At 36.9% G+C, this 17,446-nt stretch overlaps 2 protein-coding genes across 2 annotated transcripts; both read left to right on the top strand.

The window, feature by feature from the left end:
• The first annotated feature begins 1,599 nt into the window (after positions 1-1,599).
• LOC110867505 (DEAD-box ATP-dependent RNA helicase 7) lies at positions 1,600-8,659 on the top strand. The gene is made up of 14 exons (XM_035975440.1): positions 1,600-1,952; positions 3,150-3,521; positions 3,591-3,737; positions 3,834-3,945; positions 4,052-4,122; positions 4,850-5,004; positions 5,521-5,632; positions 5,715-5,816; positions 5,901-5,961; positions 6,334-6,502; positions 6,595-6,691; positions 7,163-7,257; positions 7,955-8,088; positions 8,179-8,659. The coding sequence occupies exons 1-14, from the start codon at positions 1,695-1,697 to the stop codon at positions 8,403-8,405; spliced, it is 2,112 nt and encodes a 703-aa protein (XP_035831333.1). The 5' UTR covers positions 1,600-1,694; the 3' UTR covers positions 8,406-8,659.
• Positions 8,660-8,993: 334 nt separating this feature from the next.
• On the top strand, positions 8,994-17,436 carry LOC110869248 (cytochrome P450 704C1). Its single transcript, XM_022118538.2, has 5 exons — positions 8,994-9,375; positions 13,641-14,141; positions 15,045-15,380; positions 16,761-16,961; positions 17,084-17,436. Exons 1-5 carry the CDS (start codon positions 9,028-9,030, stop codon positions 17,273-17,275), a joined length of 1,578 nt encoding a protein of 525 aa, XP_021974230.1. The 5' UTR covers positions 8,994-9,027; the 3' UTR covers positions 17,276-17,436.
• The last annotated feature ends 10 nt before the right edge of the window (positions 17,437-17,446 follow it).

Raw genomic sequence — 17,446 nt, forward strand, 5'->3', positions numbered from 1 at the left:
TATAGCCAAGAACAAGGCCTAAAATCATTACACAACATGCTACTACTGATCATGATGATGGGTAGATGTCCCCTGAGTGATATGGGTCAATTGTAGGGTGCCCATGCCTCTTTGATTAAGGTTTGATCGTTCAAATGGTCCAAAAGCCAAGTAGTTACTACAATTCTGCATCTGGGCACTTTACGCGGCCCGCATGGACATTCCATGCTTCTTTTACGCGGGTCGCCTAAAGTTCATATAACAGACGCGTTATTTAAGAGGCTCGCGGCCCGCCTCAACTAATGCTTAAACTTCACGCGGGTCGCCTAAGGTTAAGATTTCAGGATTTTTAAATCTTTTTGTAATGATTACTGAATCTGGCCATTAATAACGAAATCTTTCGTAATGATTCACCTGACCTTTCGGTTTTGAAGGGGTAACTTTGCGGTTTGGCCCTCGGTTATTTACTGATAGGGGCCTCGTGTTAATTACCCGCATTATTAAGTCCCCGGTTTATTTATTATTTATATTGGAAAGCCTTAACTTTCACTGTTGACGCTCTTAACCCTTCTTCTACGAATTCGATCGTAACTTTCTCGTTTCATATCGAAACTTCGCGAAATTCATATATATTATTTTAGTGAGGGTATAATACCGTTACAAAGTCTTTGGAACGTTAAAGGGTCACTCAGAGGTATTATTAAACATGTTGACACAGTTAACCCCTGTAGTTTGTAATCTCTCACCTTCTTCCGCGTTTTAGTTTTGTACGATCTATAATTTATTCGTTTGAAGGTTTAAGCATTATTCAGGGATACTATACAGTATATTTACCCTTGTTGACATTTATAACCCTCGAATTTATATACTTTCAAGGTTTGTCAAAATTAGTCCTTTATTTATTATAGATGCTCGTTTAAAAATTGTGATTTCGCCCTCAATTCAAAATTACGTTTCTCCCCAGTTCAAAATAAAATTATGTTTTTGCCTCCAGCTCAAAATTACGGTTTTTCCCTCGATTCAAAATAAAATTATGCATTTGCCTCAAGCTTAAAATTATGATTGTGCCATTAGTTCAAATTTATATTACGTTGTTACCCCAAGTTAAAAATAAACGAATTTCCCCTATGAAAATTTACAATTTTGCCCCAAGGTTCAAATTTACAGTACTGCCATTACTTTAGCTTTTGTCAAATTACGATTTTACCCCAGTCAAAAAATATAACTTTCCCTCAGTTAAAAATTACAATACTGCCATTGTTTTAGTTTTTTTTATCAAAACTATAAAAGTGTTTTATTTTAATTGGTTGACTCGATTTAATTGTTTTTCGTGTCAATGAGCTGACTAACACTCGTTTATCATTCGGTCATCCCCCGCAATGCGGGCGGGGCACCAACTAGTTTAACACAGTTTGTATTGATGTGTTTCGTGCTTTGCCGTACGAATTTTTTATATTTTTTATATTTTTTGTTTTGATAGTGTCATCAACTGTCATGTTTATTTTTTCAGGCAAACTTTAAAATCCAACGTCTCACAATGCCCTAACGTAACAATCCCCAAAATCCAACGGCTCAAAAACCAACCCCCAAAACCGTTATAATCACCACAAACCCTAAACCACAACTATTCATTCTCCTTCCTACTTGCTTCTGCAACGCAACCGTTTTCACCAGCAAGTAAGAAGAATACCACCACAACGCCACCATAACCAGTCATGCCATCCGTGAAACCTGAAACCCTAACTCCGTCGTCCGAAACGAAGGTGAAGAAGACGAAGAGCATCATCACCTCCGAAACCGCCGGACTCGAATCTTCAAATAAAAAGAAGGAGAAAAAAGTGAAGAAAAATAAATCTACGGAAAATTCATCCGATTCTGAAAAATCTGACAAGAAAATCAAGAGGAAACGTAAGGCTTCTTCGGATACGGACAATGACGAAGGTTCTGAAATCGTTGAGCCTGTTAATCTCGAGGTATGTATATGTTTTACGTAACCTAATTTCATGTATCTATAGTTTGGAGGTTAATTTGTACTGTACACATTTGAATAACTTGATTAATTGCGTTTTTTTTAAAAACTAATTTGATGCTTCTATAGTTTGAAGCTTAATTCATTTACATTTGTTATATGACCTAATTTGATTTTTCTGTAGTTATATTTTGAAGCTTAATTCATTTACATTTGTGTATGTATGTATTCAATATATGAACCAGTTTGATGTATCCATAGTTTAAAGCTTAATTCATATGCATTTGTGTGTGCCGTATTTATTCAGTTTATTGAATAACTTGATTGATTAATAGTTTTGAGTAAAATTTATTTACATTTGTGTATGCCGTATGCATTGAATCTATTGTAGAACTTGATTTATTACGCATTTTAACTAATTTGACAATTCAGTAGTTTGAAGCTTAATTCATATACATTTGTGTGTGTCGAATGTATTGGATTTTTCGCATAACTTGATTGATTACGTTATTTAAACTAATTTGATGTTCGGTAGGTTCAAGCTTAATTCATATACATTTGTGTTTGCCGTATGTATTCATTTTGTTGAATAACTTGACTGATTAGTTTACTCGCCCCGCCTGCGGTCTGCGCATATAATGTATATATGTGTGGGCGCTCGGGGAGGCAAAAGTGAAAGTGCACTAATTCTAACGTTATTTTACTAATTTCGTGAAAATAACGTTAAAAGAGGCGGATGGTTAATCATGCATCATGCAGTGACGTTGATAGCCGAAAGACAAGGGGGTACATGCACTAATCGGCATTTGTCTCGATTGCTGAGTGTTATGTGCCTTATGTCTAAGGCTTCAAAACTACAATCGAGCCGGGGGTCTCACTGGAAGCAGGCTCTCTATTCCTACGGGGTAGAGGTAAGGCTGTCTACATCTTACCCTCCTCAGACCCTACCTTAGCTTTGCTATTGGTGGGATTTACTGAGTATGATGATGATGATGTTTCTATAGTTTCAAGGTTAATTCATATACGTTTGTGTGTGCTGTATGTACTGAATTTGTTGAATAACTTGATTGATTAGGTTTCTAATTTGATGTTTCTATAGTTTGAATCTTAATGAATTCACATTTGTGTACGGTATATGTATTGAATTTATCAAATTACTTGATTGAATATGGTTTTAAAAGTATTTATGGAATTAATGAAGATTGAGGAGGCTGTGAAGAAAAGTAAGAAGAAAAAAATGAAGACGGTTGAGGTAGATGTGAAGGAGGCTGGAAGTAAGGAAGAGGATCCTAATTCGGTTTCGAATTTTAGGATTTCTGAACCTTTGAAGAATGCCTTGAAGGCTAAGGGAATTGAGGCTTTGTTTCCTATTCAAGCTCGGACTTTTGATTCGATCTTTGATGGTCTGGATTTGATTGGGAAAGCTAAAACCGGTCAGGGTAAAACACTGGCTTTTATTTTACCTATATTAGAGTCACTAATAAATGGGCCTGAGAAAGCAACAAGACGGACCGGATATGGCAGGGCGCCTACGATTCTCGTGCTTTTGCCGACCAGAGAATTAGCAAAACAGGTACTTACCTAAGTCGATACGTGGTTTCTTTGCAAGGTTATTCATGTAGTTTACATGGTTTTGCTGTAGGTATATACCGATTTTAAATACTATGGTGAGGCTGTGGGTCTGACTTCATGTTGTTTGTATGGTGGAGGTGGAGCATCCATTTCTCCTCAAACCGTACAGTTGAAAAGAGGGGTGGATATTGTTGTCGGAGCAGTCGGTCGTGTTAAGGTAACCCAATGGTTAGCTGGTTGCATCTTCTTAGTATAACAGTGCGACGTGTATTTCTGTAAGTGATTCATTGAATTATTTGATAATGATGTGTAGGATCACATTGAGAGAGGGAATCTTGACTTATGCTCATTGAAATTCCGTATCCTTGACGAAGCTGATGAAATGTTGAGGCAAGGTTTTGTTGAAGATGTTGAATATATTTTAGGTGAATATTTTTTAACTTGATTTCAGTGGATTTCTTTGTCGTCTGTATTTTCTGTTGTTATTGCATCTAGCTTGACTCCTTTCTTTTCTTTTTGCTTGCTATGAAGGCAAGGTGAATGATGCTACCAAAGTTCAGACAGTTCTATTTAGCGCAACGTTACCAGCTTGGGTGAATCATGTATGTCTCTTGACGGATTCTCAAATGGTTTAGCTATAATATATGATTACAAATTTGTTGAGTATACCGAGTGTTAGGCCTGTAAACAAACCGAACGTTCATGAACTTGTTTGGCGGGAAGTTCGTTTATTTAATAAACAAACGAACGAACATGAACACAATCTTTTGTTCATTTAGTTAAACGAACGAATATGAACACATGTTTTGTTCGTTCATTTATGTTTTTTTTTTCGTTTATGTTCGTTTCAATTTAAATACATAAGTATTTATATTTATATACATATTAAACATAAAAGGAACTTTCTAACTACTTGAGTACTTGTATAAATATAACTAATTGGGAATTGGGCTTTCTAGTAATACAATTGGGGTTTCCCATGGAATTTATCGTAACGAATCATTAATTTATATAAAAAATTACTTTATGTTTGTTTATGTTTAGTCAATTATGTTCATTTGTGTTGTTTGTTATTTTATGTTCGTTTACGTTCATGAACGAACATGCCCATTTTCTTAATAAACGAACATGAACAAAAAAATGTGTTCAATTATATGTTCGTGTTCGGTTAAAGTTAAATGAACAAACACGAACATGCCTCTGTTCGTGTTCGTTCGGTTCATTTACAGGCCTGCCGAGTGTTCTTCACCATTTGCCTCGTATGATTCATTTATGCAATGAAGCAATTTTAGCATATAAACATGGCTAACATTTTTATTGTTTCTTCAGATTGCATCAAAGTTTTTGAAACCAAACAAGAAGATTGTGGATCTTGTAGGCGTTCAGGTAATGAAGGCTAGTGAAAGTGTGAGGCACATCATCATGCCTTGCTCTTGGTCCGCCAGGTCCCAGGTCATTCCCGATATTATCCGCCATCATAGTAGGTAAGTCAGGTCCTAGCAGTCCAATAATTTTACCGACAAATCGTACATTCTTAAAGTAAAATGCCATTTTTCGTCTCTGAGATTTGGCCAGTTTTGCGACTTTCATTCAAAGGTTTGTTTTTCCGCATCTGGATCCAAAAGGTTTGAAATCTTGCTACTTTCATCCGGCTTGTTAACTCCATTCATTTATCTCCGTTAACTCAGGGGTATTTCCGTCTTTTTTGTTAACTTAAAGGCAATTTAGTCTTTTTCAAGGGTATTCGGTCTTTTTACATAAAGTGAAAAAAAAAAAACAAATTGTCTTTTAGTTAACAAAAAAGATGGAAATACCCATGACTTAACAGAAAAAATGGATGGAGTTAACGAGCCGGATGAAAATGGCAAGATTTCAAACCTTTTGGATCCAGATGAAAAAAACAAACCTTTGGACGAAAATTGCAAAAGTGGCCAAACCTTAGGGACCAAAAATGGCATTTTACTCTTTCTTTTTTTATTTCTCATTGGATCTTATTTCAGTGGAGGTCGCACGATTGTTTTCACCGAGACAAAGGATTATTGTTCCGAACTTTCTGGACTGCTGCCCGGAGCCCGTCCTCTGCATGGGGACATTCAGCAGTCTGTGCGTGAGGTATACATATTACTATGATATATCAAAAATTAAACTTTAGGTAATATCTTTTAATTATTAATGATCTTTTTAATTTTAATAGGCAACGCTAGCGGGATTCCGAACAGGCAAGTTCATGACACTAGTCGCCACAAACGTGGCTGCACGAGGACTGGACATTAATGATGTTCAGTTGATCATCCAGGTATTTTATAAATTAAATAATTAATATCTAGTGTTGTAAAACACTTTTTTCTTTTTTAATTGAAGTTGCTTTTCAATCCTGTAGTGTGAACCACCACGTGACGTTGAAGACTATATTCATCGATCTGGGAGAACAGGAAGAGCAGGTAATTCCATATTACTATTTGGAGTTAAATGCCATTTTAGTCCCTGTGGTTTGGGTCATTTTGCCAGTTTAGTCCAAAGGTTTCATTTTTAACCTGTGGGTCCAAAAAGGTTTCACAGTTGCCATTTTAGTCCACTTGGTTAACTTCATCCATTTTTTCTGTTAACGAGAAGGTCAATTCGGTCATTTTATATGGCTGACTAAAATGGCAACTGTAAAACCTTTTTGGACCCACAGGTTAAAAATGAAACCTTTGGACTAAACTGGCAAAATGGCCCAAACCACAGGGACTAAAATGGCATTTAACTCTTACTATTTGTTTACGATAAAATCCAACTGTCGGTGGTTTTAATTTGTTAGCTGGATATTATAGGAAAATCTGGTGTTGCTATTACACTTTATGAGCCAAGAAAGGCGAATATTTCAAAATTAGAGAGAGAAGCCGGTGTGAAATTTGAACACATATCGGCTCCTCAACCAGCTGATATTGCTAAAGCTGCTGGTGGTGATGCTGCAGAAGCTATAATTCAAGTTGCTGATAGGTATTAATATAGTTTCTCATGTCATCTTTAGTTCTTAAGACGGTTAAACGATAAAAGATCATCGTATGTGATATGTTTTCTCAACCGTGCAGCGTGATCCCTGTCTTCAAGTCAGCTGCGGAGGAGTTGTTAAATTCTTCTGGATTAACACCAGTAGAACTGCTTGCTAAGGCGCTTGCCAAGAGTATCGTAAGCTTCAAAAACAATTTTTTGAGTTAAATGCCATTTTAGTCCCTGTGGTTTGGGCCATTTTGCCAGTTTAGTCCAAAGGTTTCATTTTTAACCTGTGGGTCCAAAAAGGTTTCACATATGCCATTTTAGTCCACTGGGTTAACTTCATCCATTTTTTCTGTTAACGAGAAGGCCAATTCGGTCATTTTGTATGTAATTCTGTTAACTAAAAGGGCAATTCACCATATAAAATGACCGAATTGGCCTTTTCGTTAACAGAAAAAATGGATGAAGTTAACCTAGTGGACTAAAATGGCAACTGTGAAACCTTTTTGGACCCACAGGTTAAAAATGAAACCTTTGGACTAAACTGGCAAAATGGCCCAAACCACAGGGACTAAAATGGCATTTAACTCTTTTTTAATTTGGCATAGTATTTTATTCTCGCTGTTGAATTTGCATGTTTTTTTTTCTTTTATTTTTCTGCAGGGATATACTGAAATTAAAAAGAGGTCACTTCTAACTTCTATGGAGAACTATGTGACACTACTACTTGAGGCTGGACGACCCGTTTACACACCTTCGTAAGCTTTTCACATTTTTAATGCCTGCTTTTTATACTACCATAAGTAGGCCTGTAAACGAACCGAACGAACACGAACGTCTTCGTTCTTTTAACTTTAACCGAACATGAACTCGCACACGAACATATAATCGTACATATTTTTTTGTTTATGTTTGTTCATTAAGAAGATGGGCATGTTCGTGTTCGTTTATGTTCGTTCGTTCAAACCTAAACGAACAATTAATGAACAGTTAACGAACATAAACGAACAACACAAATAAACATACTTGAACATAAATAAACGAATATAAATTAGTGACTAAATACGATAAATTTCGTTGGAAAGCCCAATTTTATTACTAGAAAGCTCAATTACTAATTAGTTATATTTGTATAAGAAGTTAGGAAGCCCGTTTTATGTTTATATTTATATAAATATAACTACTTATGTATTTATTAATTAAAATTTGATCAAACATAAACGAACGTTCACGAACATAAATGAACGAACAAAAGGTGCGTACATGTTTGTTCGTTTAATTAAATGAACAAAAAAATTTGTTCATGTTCGTTTGTTTATTAAAAAAACAAACTTCCCGCCGAACAAGTTCACGAACAGTTCATGAACGTTAGGTTCGTTTACATGGCTAAACCATAAGAGATAGTTTGCTAGTTTTTTATGGCTCACTATAAATTGATTATTAATTCATTTTCAGATTTGCATATGGTGTTCTGAGGAGGTTTCTGCCTGAAGAGAAAGTTGAGTCGATACAAGGTCTTGCACTTACGGCTGACCAAAGAGGTGCTGTCTTTGATGTTGCCGAGGAAGACTTGAACACTTTCCTTACTGGTACAAGTCAACAATCATTCACAAAATAAGTTTTTTTTATGAACTTATGTGTACACTATTATTTTTTATTAACTTGTGAACGGTGTGTAGGCCAGGAGAATGCGGCGGGTGTAAGTTTAGAGGTGGTAAAAGAACTACCACAGTTGCAAGAGAAAGAGCAGTCAAGGGGAAGATTTGGAGGTGGCGGTGGTGGTGGATTCTCACGGGGTCGTGGTGGCGGTGGTGGGTTCTCACGTGGAGGACGTGGTGGTGATCGGCGGAACGATAGATTTTCTAGAGGTGGAGGCGGCGGTCGTGGTGGATATAGAAAATGGTAAAGAGTTTCATGCTAATTGATCCTGTGAGCAGTTTTGGTATAATGAAGAATATAATGCCATTGTGGCTGTTAGCCTCTTAGTCATATAGTTTTCTTGTATTTGTTATTCGTTTTTATTTATCTCACTTTATAGTTATAAATCTAATGGAGATGTTAACAATTGGATAGTTGACGTTTCTGTTATTTGTTATCGAGTTGACCTAGGAGATTGTTTGTGTAAGTCGCTTGATCAAGTTGGTTTGACGTTTTCTTTAACAGATACTTATACGGGCTCTTATTAATCTCGGCTGGCTAGACATTATGGTTTTAATATCTCGGTGGCTAGACAAATTAAGAGGTGCGATTATTCAACCAAAACGTCTCTCGGTCGCTTTCAAAACGGGTCATTTACTCAGATATGAACACGTCATTAGCGTGTCGACCCGTTTAACTTTATGTTGAGTCATTTTACTGAGTCATGTCATGAAGTGCTAAGTCTATAAAATATCTATGATATTTTGTTCTTATACGCTAAACCAGACAACAAATAAAAGGTAACTGACCCCATACTCGACTCTTATCAACATCCACTGTTTATAAGAACAAAAGCTGCTGATTCTCAAATAGAGTCTTGAGTCTCCACCATGAAGGTTTCGTTCTTTCTTATCCTCTTCTTTCTTACTGGATTTTACGTTTCGCCATCTTTAATGCTCGCACTGATCGGGCTTCTTACTTCACTTGTGCTTGTACTCCTGGCTTTCGTGCTTCTACCTTACTTCACAGAATTGTTATCTACCGATCATCGCCCACCAGTCATCGGACCAATATCCAATCAACTCATACATTTCCGAACGCTTTACGATTACATGACATCGCACGCTAGAAAGTATCCCACTTTTCGTTTCATCACACCTTCACACAGTGAAGTCTATACTGTTGATCCTGTGAATGTTGAGTACATACTCAAAACCAATTTCGCAAATTACACCAAGGTATTCATAACATAACATAACATAGCAAATTAACCTCTAATATATATGTTGTTTCATTTGTTTGACACTTTCTGTTTACAGTATTAAAGAGAATATATTAGTTAGGATTTATCGTTATTATTAATATTATCATCCCATTAGAAGATATAATTTGATTATGTTTCATTTATAATTATGCTAGAGATAGCGTACATTAATCCAGAAGTGTGAGAACTGTATTATAACACTATATATAACATCATATAAACACTGTATGACACTATATAACACCATATAACACTATATAACACTATATAAAATATATAACACTATACATCTATCATAGACATGTTATCAGACAAAATATAGTGTTATATTTGTTATATAATGTTATATAGTGTTACATAGTGTTATATGATATTATATGGTGTTACATAATGTTATACGGTGTTTATATGGTGTTATATAGTGTTACATAATGTTATATGGTGTTATATGGTGTTACATATTGTTATACGATGTTTATATTGTGTTATATAGTGTTACTAGGTTATATACCCGTGAGTTTCACGGGTTATGGGTTGTGTTAAAAAAATTTATATTTTCAAAAGAATTTTTTTTATATGATTTCTTATAAGTGGATAACCATTCATGTTTGGCAAACATTACCAACAAAAAAAATTGTACCATAGATTGAATGCATTTCACTGTTGGGATCCGAGTGAATGTGGATCGGTTTTTTTTGTTCGGATCATCCAACTTTCACTGATGGATATCTTCCTATAAAATAAACACACCAACTCCATTATTGGTCACTTTCCTTTTACCTTTCAAACCTTACCTCAAATCATCTGGATCTCAGCTTCACCGTTAACATTCACACGACACTTCTCCATTTTCACCCGTGGTACCTACGGGTTCAGATATTTTAAATTTTATTAAAGACAAAAAGCTTTATATATATTATAAAATATGAATAATGCGTGATGAATATGGTGTGTTAATTAAACGTTAACAATGTTTTCAAACTTAAAAGTACTTATCAAATATAAGACAAAGAAAACAAACTTCATCATATTCGTTTATATGCATAACCAAATAATATGTAGTAACTGTGGTAATCATATAACAATAAACACTAACTAATGTATTCTCTCTAATACAACAGGGCGAGTACAATATTGGTACAATGAAAGATCTTTTCGGAAACGGGATTTTCACAGTGGACGGAGCTAAATGGCGCCATCAACGGAAGCTTGCAAGTTTCGAGTTCTCAACCAAAGTTTTACGCGATTTCAGTACCGTTACCTTCAAGTCAAACACAGTTAAACTAGTGAAAAAGATTTCGTTACTAGCGGCTGCTGAGGAAACCATGAATATGCAGGATTTGTTAATGAAATCGACTCTAGATTCGATATTTAAGGTGGGATTCGGGTTTGATCTCGATACTTTGTCGGGGTTAGATGAAGCTAGTAACCGGTTTATGAAAGCCTTTGATGATTCAAACGGTTTAGTCTATTGGCGATTTGTTGATCTTTCGTGGAGGGTGAAGAGGTTTCTTAATATTGGTTCTGAAGCTGCTCTTAAGGACAACATAAGAATCATTGATAATTTTGTGTATGATTTGATAAACAATAAGAGGGAGCAGATGAAAAATGGAAATCTTTATGTGGGTATCCTTTTCCATCCAAACCGGGTTTTTTTTTTTTTTGAAAAACCATCAAAATGACCATTTTGACCGATAAGTTTGACAAAATAGTCTTTGACTTTTTTCTTTTACAAAAATATTATTTTGTCCATTTTGTTTGGGCCTCCGAGCTTAAACGAACCCAAACAAAATTTTAGTTTTTTTTATATAGAGTAAAGTACACAGATGGTTCCTGTGGTTTACCAAAATTTTGGATTTGGTTCCTAATTTTTCAAAAGTACACAGATGGTCCTTGTGGTTTACACTTTGTAACACATTTAGTCCCTAGATTTTTCCATAAGTACATGGATGGTCCATGTGGTTTGCACTTCGTAACGCATTTAGTCCCTAACTTGGACATGCTAAAACCTTTAGATTTGTTGGTTGGGGACTGGATACGTTACAAAGTGCAAACCATAGGGACCATCCGTGTACTTTTGATAAGCTAGGGACCAATTCCAAAATTTTGGTAAACCACAGGGACCATCCGTGTACTTTACTCTTTTATATATGTTATAATGATAATGATGATTTTAACCGAATCCTAAAAAAGCCCAAGTTGGTTTCAACTTAGGCCCATATGATTTAAACTAATAACATTGGTGAGCCAAGCTTTGGCTCGTTTAATCATAAAAACATGACAAGCCCGAGCCCGACCTCAGCCTGGCTCGTTTACATGACGCAGAAGATTTCCATCTGGCGCAGTAGATTTCTATCTAGCTTAGGAGAATGGATCTACTTCGCCATGAGGGGTAATGCGCTTGGTGGGTTTTTGCCCACCTGGCAAAAGATGTTGCAGTTTCCCCTCCTTTAAGGCGCGCTCAATCTCCAGTCGGAGACTGATGCAGCTGTTGGTGGTGTGGCCCGAGTCCTTGTGGTACTCACAGTAGAGTGTGAGGTCCTGATTTTTCTTGGACTTCATTGGTTGGGCCGGTCGCAAGAACTGTGGGTCCGCAAGGAGGACCTCACTTGGCGACATGGTGATCTCGGTCCAGTTGCGGTCCCGAGATTCTTTCTTGGACACTCGGGCGGGGTTGTAGTTCTTTGGGTCGAACGTGTTGGTTTGCGGGAAGTATGGCTTGGAAATATCGCGATTTCCGACGTCCCGGTTGCGTTTATTGTTACGCTTGGACCCTTGTTGACCGGGCAGGGTTAACACACTGGTCTCGTCAAGAAGGGTTAATCCCTTCCTCTCGAGGATCGCTGGCTGGATCACCGGTGGTTGATCTCCTGCACAAGGAAACAAGCCGTGACTCGTAACAAGGAGGATGGGGTGGGGGGTGCTCCTTGTTACCACTCTCCGGCGTGAGAATCAGTAGTTTGCTTGGGAAGCAAAGTAAGATAGTAGTAGTAGTGAGAGAGTTGTGAGAAGATACCTCAAACCTGGTTTGGGGTTGGTATTTATAGCCGAGGAGTGAAGGAGGATGATGATGGATGGACTGACGACGTGCTGCCCCTTTTCAGGTGTGTCAGGCTCGTCGGTTATGGAGGTTATGCCACGTCAGTCCATTGCTTACGTAGCTCTGACAGGTAACTGCCATTGGTGCCACTTGCACTGTGGTGTCAGTACCACTTGCTTGAGTACATAGGATGCGGTGCAAGCCGCATCGCTACGTGCGGTAACATCTGAAGTTACCGCGTCTCCTACTTGTGATCAAGGAATACGCGAGATGCGGTGTCAGCCGCATCGTCGTCTTGCCTGCATCCCTTGTCGTGACGAAAATGCCCGTATGGTGCGGTGTCAACCGTACCGCTACGTTCATCTTCTTCTATGCCTAAGGTAAGGCTTTCCTGTATTGGTAGAAGTGTTCACTGGATGCGGTGCGATGCCGCATCGCTGTGAATACTTCCGTTTTCATACACCAGATGTGATGCTATGTCGCATCACTCTACCGTTCTCATGTTCCATGTAAGTCCTTCTTTGTTACTAGATAGATTGGATCAACCCTTGTGTCGACGCGTTCCCGCATGGGCACAAGTAGGTTGTTAGTTAGTGGGGGTTTTGATAAGGGTAATGGTCACTCGCGGTCCATGCTGACGCGAGATCTGGGACCATACCCCTTCAGTGGATAACCATTCATGTTTGGCAAACATTACCAACAAAAAAAATTGTACCATAGATTGCATTTCACTGTTGGGATCCGAGTGAATGTGGATCGGTTTTTTTTTTGTTCGGATCATCCAACTTTCACTGATGGATATCTTCCTATAAAATAAACACACCACTCCATTATTGGTCTTCTTCATCATTGACTTTCCTTTTACCTTTCAAACCTTACCTCAAATCATCTGGATCTCAGCTTCACCGTTAACATTCACACGACACTTCTCCATTTTCACCCGTGGTACCTACGGGTTCAGATATTTTAAATTTTATTAAAGACAAAAAGCTTTATATATATTATAAAATATGAATAATGCGTGATGAATATGGTGTATTAATTAAACGTTAACAATGTTTTCAAACTTAAAAGAACTTATCAAATATAAGACAAAGAAAACAAACTTCATCATATTCGTTTATATGCATAACCAAATAATATGTAGTAACTGTGGTAATCATATAACAATAAACACTAATATATTCTCTCTAATACAGGGCGAGTACAATATCGGTACAATGAAAGATCTTTTCGGAAACGGTATTTTCGCAGTGGACGGAGCTAAATGGCGCCATCAACGGAAGCTTGCAAGCTTCGAGTTCTCAACCAAAGTTTTACGCGATTTCAGTACTGTTACCTTCAAGTCAAACACAGTTAAACTAGTGAAAAAGATTTCGTTACTAGCGGCTGCTGAGGAAACCATGAATATGCAGGATTTGTTAATGAAATCGACTCTAGATTCGATATTTAAGGTGGGATTCGGGTTTGATCTCGATACTTTGTCAGGGTTAGATGAAGCTAGTAACCGGTTTATGAAAGCCTTTGATGATTCAAACGGTTTAGTCTATTGGCGATTTGTTGATCTTTCGTGGAGGGTGAAGAGGTTTCTTAATATTGGTTCTGAAGCTGCTCTTAAAGACAACATAAGAATCATTGATAATTTTGTGTATGATTTGATAAACAATAAGAGGGAGCAGATGAAAAATGGAAATCTTTATGTGGGTATCCTTTTCCATCCAAACCGGCGATTTTCTTTTAAAAAACCGTCAAAATGACCATTTTGACCGATAAGTTTGACAAAATAGTCTTTGTTCTTTTACAAAAATATTATTTTGACCATTTTGTTTGGGCCTCCGAGCTTAAACGAACCCAAACAAAATTTTAGTTTTTTTTATATAGAGTAAAGTACACAGATGGTTCCTGTGGTTTACCAAAATTTTGGATTTGGTTCCTAATTTTTCAAAAGTACACAGATGGTCCTTGTGGTTTACACTTTGTAACACATTTAGTCCCTAGATTTTTCCATAAGTACATGGATGGTCCATGTGGTTTGCACTTCGTAACGCATTTAGTCCCTAACTTGGACATGCTAAAACCTTTAGATTTGTTGGTTGGGGACTGGATACGTTACAAAGTGCAAACCATAGGGACCATCCGTGTACTTTTGATAAGCTAGGGACCAATTCCAAAATTTTGGTAAACCACAAGGACCATCCGTGTACTTTACTCTTTTATATATGTTATAATGATAATGATGATTTTAACCGAATCCTAAAAAAGCCCAAGTTGGTTTCAACTTAGGCCCATATGATTTAAACTAATAACATTGGTGAGCCAAGCTTTGGCTCGTTTAATCATAAAAACATGACAAGCCCGAGCCCGACCTCAGCCTGGCTCGTTTACATGACGCAGAAGATTTCCATCTGGCGCAGTAGATTTCTATCTAGCTTAGGAGAATGGATCTACTTCGCCAGATGGAAATCTGTTGCACCAATGGACACTTGTCAAACACTCGTTTATTAGAAAATTTTGAAAATCAAGGCTATTATGTTTAACTCAAGGACCCTTTTATAAAATTATGGTTTTAATGGTTTTTGACTCTTTTTTGCTGGTCCTAACAGAGGGATAAAGAAGATATTTTGTCAAGATTTTTAATGGAAAGTGAAAATGATCCAGAAAATATGACCGATGAGTATCTAAGAGATATATCACTAAGTTTTGTGATTGCTGGAAAGGATACATCTGCAAACACCCTCACATGGTTCTTTTACATGCTTTCCAAGCATCCATTTATTCAAGAAAAGATTGCAAAAGAGGTTGTATCCGCCACTGAAGCCAATGATCATACGTCTATCGATGATTTTGCGCTCAAGTTGACTGAAGTCGCGCTTGAGAAAATGCATTATCTTCATGCGTCGTTGACCGAGACTCTCAGGCTCTACCCTGCAGTTCCTTTGGTAATTTGCTATACCGCTAATATGCTATATAACATAGTCTTTTAGTTAATATATATTAGAGTAAATTACAAAAATCGTTCTTTATGTATGTCACTTATAATAAACTGTGTCATTTGTCTTCAATAATTACAGATTACAAAAAACGTACTCGCTGTTTGCAAACCCTTGCAAGTTATGTCCTTTAGCCCTAACTCAGTTAATTTTTGTGGTTAAATCTGACCAAATGAACTCCACATGAGAGTAAAATGACCAAAATACCCTCATGTGGGGTCCACATGGTCAGATTTAACCACAAAAAATTATCTGAGTTAGTGCTAAAGGCATAAGCAGAGCCGGCCCCAAAGGCTTATGACTCTAGGCAAAGGCCTAGGGTCTCCAAAATCATGGGCCTCCAAAATCAAGGGCCTCAGAATTTATATTTTGTTTCATATACTATATTAGTTTTGTCCTACATACACAATAGGTAAGGCCCAAATATTAACAGCTCTATTTGTAAAAAAATGGAAACCTTTCTTGCGGCCTCCAACCCTCAACGCGCGCACGTGTATCCCAAAATGGGGATCAGATGATTACCCTGATATATATTGCGGCGTTTGTTGAGTTATCGATGTGAAATATGATTGCTCTCAACACGTATTTAATGTTTGCAAATGTAGGGTGTGTTTGTATGGCTTGTTTCTATTTTTTGTTGGGTGAATTTGGTTGTTCTAGTGCCTCACTAGAGACAGCGATGCGTATAGATGGTTGTTAGAAATGAATAAAAAGTCTTTTGTTGTTAAAAAAAAACTAATCATTGCTTCGATGTCTCAACTATCTATCTCAATTGTAGATTCGCAAGTCTCAAAACAGTAACGGCTATTATTTTGTAACATCTACTAATCTTGTGTTATGTATATATATTGATGATTGCTCATCCCTAAAAGATAATTCAGTTTTGCGATTTTAATCTTTGATGTTTGTGATTTTGATTTGCTATCGAAACTTCTTTATTTTGATTTGCTATTGAAACTATTATTTTGTGTTGTGTATATATATTTGGATTAGCTATTAAAATTAAAACTATTATTTTGCAACATCTACTAATTTTGATTTTCATTTGAAGCTTCTTAGTTTATAATTTTTCGGGTCTAAGTTTATATTTTTTGTTGTTTGCATACCTTTTTTGAAAGAAAAAAAAATTATACAAATTTAAAGGGCCCCACTTTGTGTTTTGCTTAGGGTCTCCAAAAACATTGGAACGGCTCTGGGCATAAGTTGCAAGGGTTTGCAAACATCGAGTGCATTTTCTGTAATTATTGAAGATAAAGGACACAATTTGCAATAAGTGACATACATAAAGGACGATTTTTGTAATTTACTTTATATATTATTATATATCAGGATGGTAAGAGTGCAGAAAAAGATGATGTTCTTCCGGATGGATACAAGATCAAGAAAGGGGATGGTGTAGGTTATATGGCGTATCCAATGGGACGGATGACATACATTTGGGGAGAAGATGCAGAAGATTTCAGACCAGAAAGATGGCTCAATAATGGCGTTTTTCAACCCGAAAGTCCTTTCAAGTTCACCGCTTTTCAGGTATGTCAATCTCTAAGCTCCACCTGACTCAGTGACGGAGCTTGAACGAAAACTCAGTGGGGGCCGGACTCTTAAAATCTAATGGGACTACTAAGAAAATGTTCGTTTGTTTGTTTGTTTAGGGTGGTCCAAGGATATGCTTAGGTAAGGAATTTGCTTACAGACAAATGAAGATATTAGCTGCATTTCTTGTTCACTTCTTCAAGTTCAAACTAGTGGATGAAAGTAAAGAAGCCACGTATCGAACCATGTTTACTCTTCACATAGACGACGGGCTCCATTTGTATGCTTTACCTCGTTTCTCACATGAATAATTGACGGTTATCATTTCAGTTTTAGCTTATAACCGTTTGTATTCCCAATATCATGTTGTTTGTAGTAATATACAAGTAATCGAAGTACAAACGTACATGTAAGAGCGATTCAGTTTAGCGTGCCGCAACGCGCGTGGGATATAAAACTAGTTGCATTCATTTAGATATGAT

The sequence above is a fragment of the Helianthus annuus genome, chromosome 7 (genome assembly GCF_002127325.2).
Source record: "Helianthus annuus cultivar XRQ/B chromosome 7, HanXRQr2.0-SUNRISE, whole genome shotgun sequence".
NCBI lineage: Eukaryota > Viridiplantae > Streptophyta > Magnoliopsida > Asterales > Asteraceae > Helianthus > Helianthus annuus.